Source organism: Daphnia carinata, chromosome 2, assembly GCF_022539665.2.
Source record: "Daphnia carinata strain CSIRO-1 chromosome 2, CSIRO_AGI_Dcar_HiC_V3, whole genome shotgun sequence".
NCBI lineage: Eukaryota > Metazoa > Arthropoda > Branchiopoda > Diplostraca > Daphniidae > Daphnia > Daphnia carinata.
Window position 1 is genome coordinate 7,625,227 of NC_081332.1, and position 13,648 is coordinate 7,638,874.

General features: G+C 44.5%; 1 protein-coding gene across 1 annotated transcript; it reads right to left on the bottom strand.

Moving 5' to 3' along the window:
* Positions 1-8,946: 8,946 nt before the first annotated feature.
* On the bottom strand, positions 8,947-13,422 carry LOC130703481 (uncharacterized). The gene has a single exon (XM_057524943.1). It carries the CDS (start codon positions 13,420-13,422, stop codon positions 8,947-8,949), a length of 4,476 nt encoding a protein of 1,491 aa, XP_057380926.1.
* Positions 13,423-13,648: the final 226 nt, after the last annotated feature.

A 13,648-nucleotide genomic window follows, 5' to 3' on the forward strand; every position in this document is an offset into this window, starting at 1 on the left:
GTACAGGAGCCCCGTGAATCAGACAGCGCGAGAGTCGTCATAGCGTATAGCTCTAAACATCTAAACGACCGCGAGGCGAAGTGGTCAACCACAGAGAAAGAGGCTTACGCAATTATCCACGCAATTGACGTGTTTAGAACATATTTATACGGACGCAGATTTACCGTATTTACCGACTATAGGCCTTTAGAATGGCTAATAAACAAAACAGAACCCGCAGGAAGATTAGCTAGATGGGCACTAAAACTCCAAGAATTTAACATCGCCATTGGGTACCGGCCTGGGAAGTCGCACCAAAATGCTGACACCTTAAGCCGTATTCCCATAGTGCCACTAGCACGAGTAGAAACAAGGGCAACGGAAAAAGAAAGTGTCATAAGAGAGCTTGAAAATATTCGAAAGGAAAGTGAAAGATTAAAGAACACATTACAAATCGAAAGATTAAGGAAACAAGAACACCTTGAGAGAGAAAATAAAAGTATTCAAAAAGAAAGCGAAAGTGTCGAAAGAGAAAGTCCAAAAAAGGAAATTGAAAGTTACGAGAGGGAAAGTCTTCAGAAGAAGAGCGTAAGTTTCGAAAGAGAAATTGAAAGTGAAAGTAAAAGGTCTTTGAGAGAAAGGAGATGGATAGAACTACAGCAAGCAGATAAATATTCCCAAAAATTAATGAAGAAAATACAAGAAGATAGCCAGAAAAGTAAAAATAGCAGATTCAAGAGCAAATTTATAATCAACGAGAAAGGTCTATTAACAGATAGGCAAGGAAAATTAGTAGTCCCTATAGCGTTAGTCACAGGGATTTTACGAGCGAACCATGATCACATGTTAGCAGGACATTTAGGAATCGAAAAAACAATAGCCAGACTTCGAGAGCAATACTTCTTCCCACGCCACGAAGTATCGAGATTCTAAGACACCTTCAAATTTTCTTTTCACAGATGGAACTGATACTGATATTCATCCACTTACTCACCATCATTCCATCCACGTATCCCATCTATTCAACCGTATGCGACTGCAACAACGTAAAAACCAGAGGAATTTTAGATATAGAGGCGCCATATTACTGCAACAACAAGGAAACAGATACAGCACACTTACCCAGGATACCCACGTTGTACACTTTAAAAACGACACAGAAACCAGCAGCTTCTTGGAAAGGCTGGACATGCAAACAATGGATAAAAACAAAGAAAGTAACAGGATAATTTTGGATCGAATCCTTCGATACAATATATTCACAAGAAACTAAACTAATAACCCCACTGGAATGCTGGCAAATGGTGAACGACAAGAAGTGTGGCGATAACAACATGCAGACCGGACCAGCAGACCTGAGTTTCACATGCACACCAACAGGCGAAGGGAAATGGTATGCCATAAAAGAATACCATACCCTCAACTGTGTAGCAGAACAAATCACGCTACGACAGGAAAAACCAGACGATCCAATCGAGAGCCCTTTCGAGCCGTTGAATACCACCCAACAGGAAGGACACTTCATTCAGAATCAAAACACAATTGTGTGGGGAGATAGAACAACAAATAACTCATACTCACAAACGTTGATTAAGGGAAATGGATATCTCGAACTCCCAAGATTGCCAGAATACGAGAATACCAGCCGACTCTACGACACCAATCGACAGATCGAGATTTCGTTCCTAAACAAACCAGATAGAGGCATCACACCACAAGGTTACATAGTGGTGGGTAGACCGCTCACATACCTAATTTTTCCAACGGAAACTACAAGAAGACTGTACGAGATGTTCAAAACAACTATAAATACATGTATACACAATACTCACCTGGATACATCGGTGTGCAAAGATTTTAGGGAACACCAATTAGCCAAACGGAAACGATCCATTCAGCAGGAAGTTACATTCTTGCTTAACGCTTCTCTCGGAGATTCAGACGCCGGTAAACGTCTATACAGCATTTCGTACGCCTGGGGTTCAATAAGAATGGGATATCAACAGGCAATCGGAATCAAGGAAAAAGAACAGTTAATAGTATACAACGCCACGATATACATTACCTACAAACCTGGAGAAAGTAACACAATAATGGCCCATTATCGTCTAAATAACAGTGACCCACTGCCATCAGGATCAGAATTCGAATACATCGTAGATCAAACAATAAGACTTCATAAAACCAATATTTGCATCACCGAAGCAGAAGCAGATCGTCTAGTTGCAGCTACCTGTTCAGACTTTTCAACACGCTCGATCAACAAAATTATCAGTTAATTTCACAAGAATCGTATCTATGCATTACCGTAGGCATGGGCCAAATAATCAAACTGGCAGAATGCAGAGAAGAAGGAAGTGAATACGCAAAAACAACAATGGATCTTCGAAACTGTAAACACCAATCCTGATATCCTAGAAAGTTTTCCCGATACAACATTAGAAGAAATGCAGGAAATTCTGCAAGAACAACGAAAGGCAATCACAACCACGATTAATTCGCCACTATTCGGAGGAATTTTAAAAACTAATCACGCCAGCGGAAATATAATCTGGGACATAATTGCCTGGGGATTATTGAAAAATGGGAAAGCACCGAATGAAAAATGTCTAACACACCACGGAGTAAACTAACAAATGACATTAGAAGAATGTGACAACGAGTGGCCGAGATGTCAAGAAGAACTAAGAAAACTGGTGAGCAGCAACGATCCATTAGTGCAATCACAAACTACGGTAGCCAACTGCAGTATTTCAACAGAAAGAGGACAAGCTTTTGAATATACATCTGATTTCACCATCAGACCGTTAAACAAAAACACCTGTGTCAAAGCCAACACGACAATGCTAGTCGTTGAGGAATGCGCTAAAACTAGCTCAATCTGGGGCACATTCGAGCACACAGGACAGCTCATGGCAACAGATAGAACTGGGTTACATTCACCTTCATCAGACAGGAAGTGTCTAACACAGAGAGTAGGACGAGTGAGCCTGGGGCATTGTCACGGCTCCAGCCAGAAACAACATTTCAGCTTCGAATATCGGAATCAACACCAGCCAAAAACGCTTTCAGCGGCAGCCATCATTGCACTACACACTCAACAGCCATTGGACGGGAAAACACTCCCATCCCTTCCGCCACTAATGAAAAGAGAATTCAACAACCAATCAGAAAGGAATGAAACATTGACCCCGCCCCCTGCCGCGCCCACAATGGAAGAAGCCACCAACAAGCACTACAACAATTACAAAGCCCACAATAAAAACAACATTGGGAACAACGACAAAAACAACGGTAAAAACTACGACTACAATTAGGCCAGTTACAAACACAGCAGCCAACAAACCCACAACGACGCATAAAACTACAACTAAACCCAGTATGACATCAACTTCAACAAACCCCCCCCGCAACTACAAAGCAAATAATCACGTCAACAAGCACTAAACTTACCAGTACAACTAGACCTACAACAACTGTTAAAATAACTTCGACTTCAAAAACCACTACAACTACGTCAACGACAAGACGAAACGCCCACCACGACGAGATCCACAACAACAGCGACAACAACAACGCGCCAACCAAGCTCAACTACGCAAAGTACGACGACAGTGAAAGAGAGTCCAACGACCCCACAATCGTCAACACAGACAGCCAGAATGACCACATTAGCTACAACAGAAACTACGTCTACAACAGAACCAAACAAAATCAAATTCCGGCCATCGAGGAAAACAATATTCAAAATTTACCGCCAGCAGAGTCCCTGTTAATGGATCAGAAAACTGAAGAGTCACTAATTAATGAGAATTTGGAGAGCGGTCTACCTAAAAACATCGAAGAATTCAACGACAAGATTAAATACGAAATAAATAAGATGCACGACCAATATAAAATCAGCATTGAAACAGAACACGAAAACAAACTCGCTAAAGAAATAAGAGACGTCTATTGTCAACTATCAGCAATCAAAAGAACACAGGCTGTTACCTTAGCTCAAACCAACGGAATTTTGGCTGCAGCAGCAGTAGGTTTACCTATCTGCATGAGACTACAATGCTTCGGTCAAGCAATGACACTTCAACAATGCGAAGCAAAAAGAATTTTTATATCAGCAAATGAAACCAAGTGTAGATTTCAACCGTTCTTTACTTACGAAGGAAAGAACTGTACGATCGGAACAGATGGATGGTCAATTCATCCATACTCCGATTGTTTTTGGAAAAAACCTTTAGTAAAATTAAATAGAAATCCACACACCTGGGATCACAACTCTACAGCAGGAGATTGGATACGCCAAAAACCTAGCATCCACATGCCTAATTTAGACCTCATTACAGAATTTGAGGAACTCCATCCTAATGATTTCGACTTCTCACTGAAAAGTCATCCAGCACACGAAAAAATGGAGATGGAACAATTAAATATCCTGAATGACATAGTAGGTAGAATGCAAGAAGGAAATTCCAATTCTGTTGGAGATATTGTGATGTCAGAACAACAAGATAACCAAATAGGTCATATGTTTTCATGGTTCGACAAACTGAAAATAATAAGCCTATCAGTGATTGGATTTGTGCTATTCCTCGTATGCTTACGGATCTTCATCGTTTACAACCCTATCTCGAAGATTAAAGAACATATCCGCAGAAACCGGAAGTTTGCAAGAAGATACGACGATGGCTTGGAGGAAGAACATGAACTCACATCAATGATTCCAGCACGAGAACCAACTTACCATTCCGACATAACCATTGATCAACCGTTCACAAGAACGTCCGCCCCTTCACAACTGACAGCAGAAAGACAAGGTCAAATACGTCCTCCACAACCAAGCACACCAAATTCATTAATCTACCCATCTATCGAAGAAACTGACTCATCCAAACGATGTACAGGAAAACACACTACATGCACTTGCGTCGTCGGGTATGGCATGGTCTGGGAAGACCTATGTCGTTGCATGGTAAAAACAGACAACAGTAATTTAGCCAAAAAGTAAATCCCCAAGGTCACTGAAATTAGAAGTAGCCATTAAACAAGTATCCATTAACTAATTAGTTAATAACATAGCAAATTAGCACCCCTCCAGTTAAAAACGCACTTACCAACAATTAAAAGCTTCAACAATTAAGTTGATTATTTTTTTTTAGATCCATGAAATCGTAAAAAAAAAATTCAGCAACTCACTCACTTACCATTATTCACTACTTTGAAACTTTATAGTAAAAACAAACAAACAAACAAACTCAAATAACAATTTTGTATTCCCAACACCTTAACTACAAAATCAAAAACAAAAACAAGTAATAACACAAACACCAGAAAAGAAAATCATCCGTCCGTGGAATCACGTTCGGGAAGAGGATCGCCATAAAGAAGATAATTGAAGATCTGCGCTACATGTTTCATGGCCAGGCGATCGTCATGCTCTTCTTGAAGATGCTGTCGCATCAAACGAGAAGAAATTGGAGTAGGGTGATAAATATCATCACCCGACTCTAGCCACCAAAGGAAACGGGGGAATTTCAACGGGTAAATGTCACGATATCGCGCATACCCAAGATGGTTACTAAAAGAAAAAGGGTTATTATAACAACAAACAAACGAAAAAAAAATTTAAGGGAAGAACACCTACAGATAATAATAATCATTAATCCACGGGCGCTTGTAACTGAAATCCCGCGGCGACAAATCCGACATTTTAAAGGCCAGCCGAAATAAAAATGAAAAAGAGGCTCCGATCTTCCGAGTGGAAACTCCAGAAAAGGCTTGAAGGAGTGGAAAAAATTGATTCATCCAGCGCAGACAATGCAGTATCGACCTGTGATCGATATCGAAAAACATACACATATTCGAACACCCCCATGAAAGTTTGAATAACAACAGAAAAAGCAGTGCTCTCTACAAAAGGAAGACGACGACTAACTCACGAAGAAAAATAAAAAACACAAGAACCCCTCGAAGAAAAACGACAATGACTAAAAAAAGGAATACAGAAAGTTCGAAAGACGAACGAGATAGTCATAGAGTCGCCCTGCATGTCAGTGAGACATAAGCAGTAGACAACGATTTTTACTAAAACAGGTTATAAAACAGAAAAAGGATCATATTAAATGCATCATTACCAAATTTAAAACACAGAAACAAGAACACAAGAGAAAACGAAAAAGCAATATGAAGATCTTTGAGCAAGCAAGTTTTTGCAAAATGCAAGAACTAAACTCTTCCCAGTGTCTCGAAGACATAACTCCAACAAAGTTTCGCAAAGTAAAGTGCGCATTACAAACCAACAATTCATCTCAAAATGGCCCATAAAAACATCGCTCAAGATGACAAAATGGAAGTAACCATCATCCATCAGGAGACGAAGAGAGTATACGAGCTAATCACTATTAGCGATAGCGAAAGTGAGGATAGTCAACAGGACTGCAGAGCAAAAGTGAATGCGAAAAGTGTGGGTGAAAACAAGCAATTAGTGCGATACATGGGATGGAACAGAATTGAAACAGAGAAGAACGACTTTTTCGGAAATGAAGAAAGACTGAATGACAGCAGTAAATCAAGTGAAAATGAGAACGAGGGATTAACGGCGTATAGTGGAATAGCACCCGATATGGAAAATGACTACAGTGTTGAATTTACAATAGGATACGACAGTGACGACTATCTTCAGTGTGACCCTCCCCAAAAACGCAACAAGCCAGACGACCAAAAGGGGGGAACAGAAGCATGTAAAAACTGTCGGATGAAAACGATAGCATCCATATCAATATCCCGAGCAGAAAAAATCCAACTGCGAAGACAAGCCATGATAGATTTAGAAGACGGTAAACTATCATTAACGATGATGGGAGGTCCAATACAGGTAATATGAAGGTGCATCCAACATAAATTCAAAATGCAACAGGGTTGGCCAAGACAGAAGGTGGCCACATTCCTTAATAAAGATATAAGGAAGGACATACGCTACTCCACGCAAGCGTACGAAGAAGTAGATACGACATCACAGATCTCCTACTATCCTTTGGAGCGAATCCAGAAATCCTATATCACGGAAAGACAATTGGGCATATCGCAGCAGCTGAAGACGATATACTATTACTACGAATCCTGAAGCATAACCACTGCGAATTTACAGCTCGCAACACAAGTGGAGAAACACCTTTAATGTTGGCGATTTCACATGAAAACGAAGAAATTGCGAAGTTGATATCGACACCAACAAGTATCAACATTGCAGGACCAGATGGCAGAACCGTTTTGCACTATCTAGCCATGTATGGCCTAGAAAATCTTGCAAGGCAAATTTGCGCAAAGAGAATCATCAACATCAACCAACAAGATGATTCGGGCGAAACCGCCTTACACGTAGCAGTCGGATTCAACCGAATCGACATGATTGAGATATTACTTTTACATGGAGCAGATGCAAGGATAAAAGACTCCCATGGACGCACGACTGGATCAGAAGCATGCAGTAAAGAGTGCAAGCCATATTCCAAAAATGGGAACAAAAACATAACGGTAATTCCCTAACCGAGGTGAGAAGAAAAGAACAATCACAATACCGTCGCGAGGAAAACAAACAAGCCATAATCAATACAGCCGAAATACCGGGACGAAAGAAAAGCAAGAATAAAAGAAGAAAAGAGAGAAGACAATAAACCAGCAACTTTATTCAAATCATGCAATTCTTTTTCTTAAATTTTAGGTGGAGGAACAAGTATATTATTCAACAATAGCAACAACTGTAGTCGGTGACGGAAAATACAAATTGGAGGACCAGTTCTTCTTATCGAAGAGGGGAAGGAATGTAACGAGCCCAAAGGCTATCCAAAGGAAGCCACACCTCATACATCTCTCAAGCGTTCCACAAGTGAAAGTGAACGTATCTCCTCCCACTTTACCTTCATAATTTGTGTTCTATAGTAGTATAAATACTGTATGTTTTGTAACTTGTAAGGCGGAGTTGTTTAGGCAAATCCACTGACAATACACGGGTTCGAAACTTTACAATATAAAACATAATACTCAATTCAGGGTAAATACACTGTGATACAACCATTTTTTGCGCATATATATTATTAATATGTTAAGGCTATATTTTCACTTTTGATATAAATACACTATTATACTCTGAATTTTATATGGGCCTATGTATGGTATATACTGTATGCGTAGTCATTATCTAAATGTTCACATTTAAACAGGATAAAAATGGATAGAACCTGTTGCCTTGTCGGGTCGCCATGACAATTGATAGGGCTATTGGGATTCCCCCTGATTATCTGGAATCCCTGCGGTATATCGGAAGAAACCAGCGATAGACTGAAAACAATAAAAGAATAAAGAAAAATTAAATAAATAGTGTGTGTCGTATCGGTACCTACCGGTAGTAACCCCGGTCTCAGATAATCGGAGCTGACCTCTGTGGACTATCCCAGTCGTTGTTAACTGAGAATTTAGCACTGACATGGCCAACCTAATTGTTCCTATGGATGTGGAACCAGTAAAATTGATTGCTAGACAGCTCGCTCTCTCTCTCTTGCCATAGAGTTCATTTTAGACTGATGAATGATGAGTGATGAACGGTGAGAGTATATAGAATATGACGATGTACATGAGACGCGTGTGGTACCTGAGAAGGATCAGCATGGTTAGGAACAATAGGGGAAAAGACAGTAAAGTATAAGTGTACCTGAGAAACCAGAAAGCTTATCGGGTAGTTTGTTTAACACACACACACACATGCACCGAGTATACAATACAGATAGCTGAGACCTGCTAGGCTTCGAGAAAGATGGGAAAAGAGTAAAGGGAGTCGTACTCACGACAGTGAAATTCTCCAGAAAGAGCAGAGTTACCTAAACTAACGCAACCTGGTCGAATAACAGACGACATTAATAAAGATGAAAGGAGGGGAATAACGACAGGAGGGGTAGGCGTAGGTGCCAGATTAAATTATTGCGATTTCGCGGAAACATCCTCCCCCGAGGCCGGAACGGCTGAGTTAGTTTCAAGCAGGCACAGCTCTGTAATTCCGCGGCGGAAGACTCCGGACGGAAGTTGAACCTCCACTGATCTCACGCAGCCGTCAGGGCCCGGAAATACTTGGACGACATGCCCTATGCTCCATACACCTCGTTCGAAACCCTTGTTGATTTCCAACACGACGTCTCCAATTTCCAGATTTGGACGGCGAGTTTGCCACTTCTTCCTCGCAGCCAAGGATTGTAAATAGACGGTCTTCCAAATATCCCAGAATAAGTTGAGGGCGCGTTGTAGATATCGGTAATGATCTCTTGGCTGTGCATCACTATACAATCCGGCGGGTGGGTAAGCAGTGGGAGCTCTATTCAGGAAGTCGTTGGGCGTCAACGGGCGGAAGTCGGAAGGATCCGAGCTTGCGTAGGTCAATGGACGAGTATTCAAGAGCCCAGCTACCTCGTAGAGTAGAGTACGCAGAAGATCTTCTGATGGATAACGAAAATCTCCTTTCTCTTGCTCCAAAGCGTTGTAGAGCGCTCTCTTTGTAGACTTGACTAATGATTCATGGGCCCCGCCAAAATGCGGAGTCCGTGGAGGCTGAAATGTCCATTTTATGCGGGAAGCTTGCATGTACTTTGGAAGCTCTTCGGATGCATACAATGCGTCGGCTGCTTCACGTAGCTCTCTTTCCGCACCAACGAAATTGGTCCCGTTGTCAGAGTGCAGAACTTCTGGACTGCGATACATGGCGACGAATTTTCTGAGAGAAAGAAGAAAGTCAGAAGAGGACAACGACGGCACCAACTCCAAGAAGACGGCACGGGTGACGAGGCAAGTATACAGCACACTCCAACGTTTTGCGGTTTTGTTTCGATACAATCCGATTTCTAGTGGACCAAATAAGTCCACAGCAGCTCGGGTGAAAGGGATAGAACCAAAATCGAGACGAGACTCCGTTAGATCCGCCATTATCTGCTCACCCGGCTGCGCGCGGTTGCGTCGGCAGATTACGCAGTCGCGTCGAATCTTCTTGGCCACTTCTCGGCCTTTAGTCACCCAAAAATGTTGGCGAATATAACTCAAAAGAAAGTCTGTTCCGACGTGGTTTAGACTCTGATGAAAAGCGACGACGATCCTCTCCGTAAAGGGATGCCGACCCGGAAGAAATGGTGGATGTAGCTGATCATACGGCAATCGCGCCCGACCGGCACGCCCGCCTAAACGAAGTAGTCCGTCTTCACTCAGGATGGGTGCAAGCGCTAGAAGAGAGGAGGTGGAGTAGAGCGCCTTCTTCTTTCGAAGTCGATGTAGTTCCTCGGCGAACGACTCTTCTTGGCACTGACGAACAAGATCCAGGAATTTTCCCTCCAACGCACACAGCTGCGGAATGTCACTGGGTGTGAGCTGGACCTTGGACCAATCCGTTTTCTCCACTTGGGCCGCGAAACACACTCGAACCGGCCGCATTTCTTCCTTGATCTTCATCCATGGAAGGTCGACCGGCCATTTGTCTTCATGCTGTAAAAGGAAATCTGGTCCGTTCAGCCATATGGCCGGGAAGATATCCCCATCCAGAGCGGATCGAGTGGCAGCATCGGCAGGGTTGAGCCGCCCAGGCACAAATCTCCACTCGCCTTCGTCGGTAATCGTTTGTATCTCTCCGATTCGATTACTCACAAAAACTTGATAGTTGGCTGCAGCGGTGCGAATCCAGTTGCGTACCGTACTGGAATCTGTCCAGAATCGACGACGATGAATATGGGCTGGTAGAGCTTGCTGCACGGCTTGGGTCATACGGGCGCCTAACAGTGCGGCGTTCAGCTCAAGTTTCGGCACCGATATGGTCTTTTTAGGGGCAAGCTTATTGGTCGCCTTCACCTGCCGAATCACCACTTGGCCACTGGAGAAAACACTCCGGACATAAAGGACGGCCGCATACGCCTCTTCCGACGCGTCGCAGAAAGTATGAAGTTCCGACGACTCAAGGGTTTCACGATTTGGAAATGAGCAACGGGGCATCGCAACTCGGTTCAGACATTGTAACTCTTTGAACCAGAGAAGCCACCAGCTCGCGTCTTCTTCGCCTACTACGTCCGTCCATTGTAGTCCACTCTGTCCCAGCATTCTGAGACGGATTTTTGCCTTCACGATAATCGGCGACGCGGTGCCCAAGGGGTCAAAAACTCCGGCTACTCGACTGGCCAGCTCCATCTTGGTGAACTTGACGTCGGGCGCTTCGACAACTTTAAAACCCAAAGTGTCGGCATGAACGTCCCAGAAAACCCCTAGGACCTTTTCTTCACAATTGCTCCCCAACTGATGAATATTTGACGAACTCAGTCTGGTGCCGACGGTCATCTGCTGCAGGAAGTCGGGCGAGTTGGACACCCAACGTTGAAGGTTCAAATCCGCGTCCGCTAGCATTTTTCTCACGGCGGATGCTTCTTGTACAGCTTCTTGAACGGTTGGCGCGGAGCTCAGATAATCATCCACGTACATCCGTTCTCGAACAGCAACGGCCACCCTTTCCTCTACTCCAGCGTCTTCTGCAATCCGCTGGATCGTATGAATGGCTACAAACGGGGAACAACTTGCTCCGAAAGGCAACCTATCCATCTTGTACGCCACCATGTTGCCAGATGATTTCTGTCTCCATAAGAAACAGAAGAATCTCGCATCTTCCGCAGATAGACGAAGGCGACTAAACATCGCCTCAATGTCTGAAGCCCAGGCACACTCTTCCTGCCGGAAACGGGTGATAACGGCCGCCAGTGCTGGTTGCAGGGCTGGTCCTCCTATGATGGCGTCGTTGAGAGCTTTTCCTCTGAAGGGGGCGGCAGCATCGAACACAACTCTCAGCTTCGTCCCTTTATACACGCCGTGGTGGGCGAGAAAATATTTCGCGTCAGCCGGATCCTCCACACGGGATGCGTACCCTTGGTCGAGGGTTTTCTGCATGGCGGCCTCATAATCCCGTTCGAGTTCCGGCTGATGTTGAAATCTCCTCAGTAGACTCTGGAAACGATTGACGGCCATGGCTCTATTGTTCGGGAGGTCCGGTTCCCCATCTCTCCAAATGATAGGAACCTCGTAACCGACGGCTAATTTTCGTGTCTTCTCCTTCACGAGCGCCATAGCTCTCTGATTATCGGGAGATAGACAGCCTTGCTTGAATTCCGTTCCGAACGCCTCCGTGTCGTAGAAGCGACGCATCTCAAAAGTCAACCGGTCTAATTGGGTCCGGCCGGCAATCATGAAACTGCGCACTGCCAGGGCATGAGCCTCTCTGTTGGTAACGCCTCGAATAATCCATCCGAGACGAGTCCTGGACGCGATCGGCTCGTAATCTTCACCTTCTCTCGACTCTCGGGCGGCAAGCAGGTGTAGATGGTCCGTCCCGATGAGGATGTCAACCTTGCCTCCTACCTCTCCTACTGGTAGATCTCGTAAATGTGGCCACCGCATTTTCTCTTTGCTCCAGTCGGTTGTCGGAGCTGGACTTGCCACCTTCTTCATGGTAGACCCCTCGAGAGTGATGATTTCGCCGGATTCGGCACGCAACTGGAAGTGTATAAGCTCGGATGGGTAACTGGTCACCACGCCACCAGCACCATCTACGGTAAGGACCTGCGGAGAGCCTCGGATTTTGAGTGATGTGGCAAAAGCGCTGCGCACCAGGGTAGTGTCGCTCCCCTCATCGGTGAAAATGTTGGCCCAGCACCAACCCCCGTCGCTTCCTTGTACCTGCAGTCGCAGCATGCCCAGCGCAACTCGATGTTCTTTCTCCGCTCGGGCCGTAGATGGATGAACGGTCTTAACCGGCAACTTCTCTGAATCGTGTAGTAAAGGGTGGTGGGTGTAGCGACAATCGGTGTGTTTGCATGGACGGCTTGTTGGACATTCACGGACAGAATGCTTGCAGCTAAAACAGTTGAAGCAAAGTCGTCGTCTCATGCAAAACTGAATCTTCTCGCCAATGGGAAGTGCCTTGAAGTCCTCACAATCAGACAGCCGATGCCCCTTCTCGCACTTGAAGCAATAAGGTTTATTAGACTGCATGCCGATACCTCCTTCATGAGTTTTTGATGACGCCTGGTGGATTCTCGTTCGCCGCGGGTTGAATCCTTTGTTCATCGGAGCGGAGAAATTAGCTTGACTGGCAGCGATACTATATGCGTTTTGGTAGGCTGAAGCTCTCGAACAGAGCCAGGTTCCAAAATCGTTCAGGCTCCGTCGCTCCAGGCGGCCGTGTCGCTCTTCGTTCCAAGCGAGTCTGTCTTGAAGATTCAATTTCAGGCATATTTTCTCTATCACGTCGGCGGTGGACATCTCCCCAATTCGGCTAAGATCGAACAGATGGGAGCGAACTCTTTCGGCAAATCTTTTGAATGCTCCGGCTTCCCCTTTAAGTTCCAGTCGGTCGAGAGCCTGAAGATGGGCCGCTCTCATGACGTCGCGACGCCCATAAGTCTCTTTCAAACGCACCAACGCTTGAATATAGGCCGTCTCGCCACCGCCTAAACCATACACCACGTCAAGACATTCGTCTTCCAGATATCGCTTCAGGAGGGCCAATTTTTCCCCTGGCGACTTTGGAGTGTCGTGTACCAAGGCACGAAAGAGGTCAATTCATTCGAACCACTCCAAAGATTTCCCTCGATAGGACGCGAGTTCC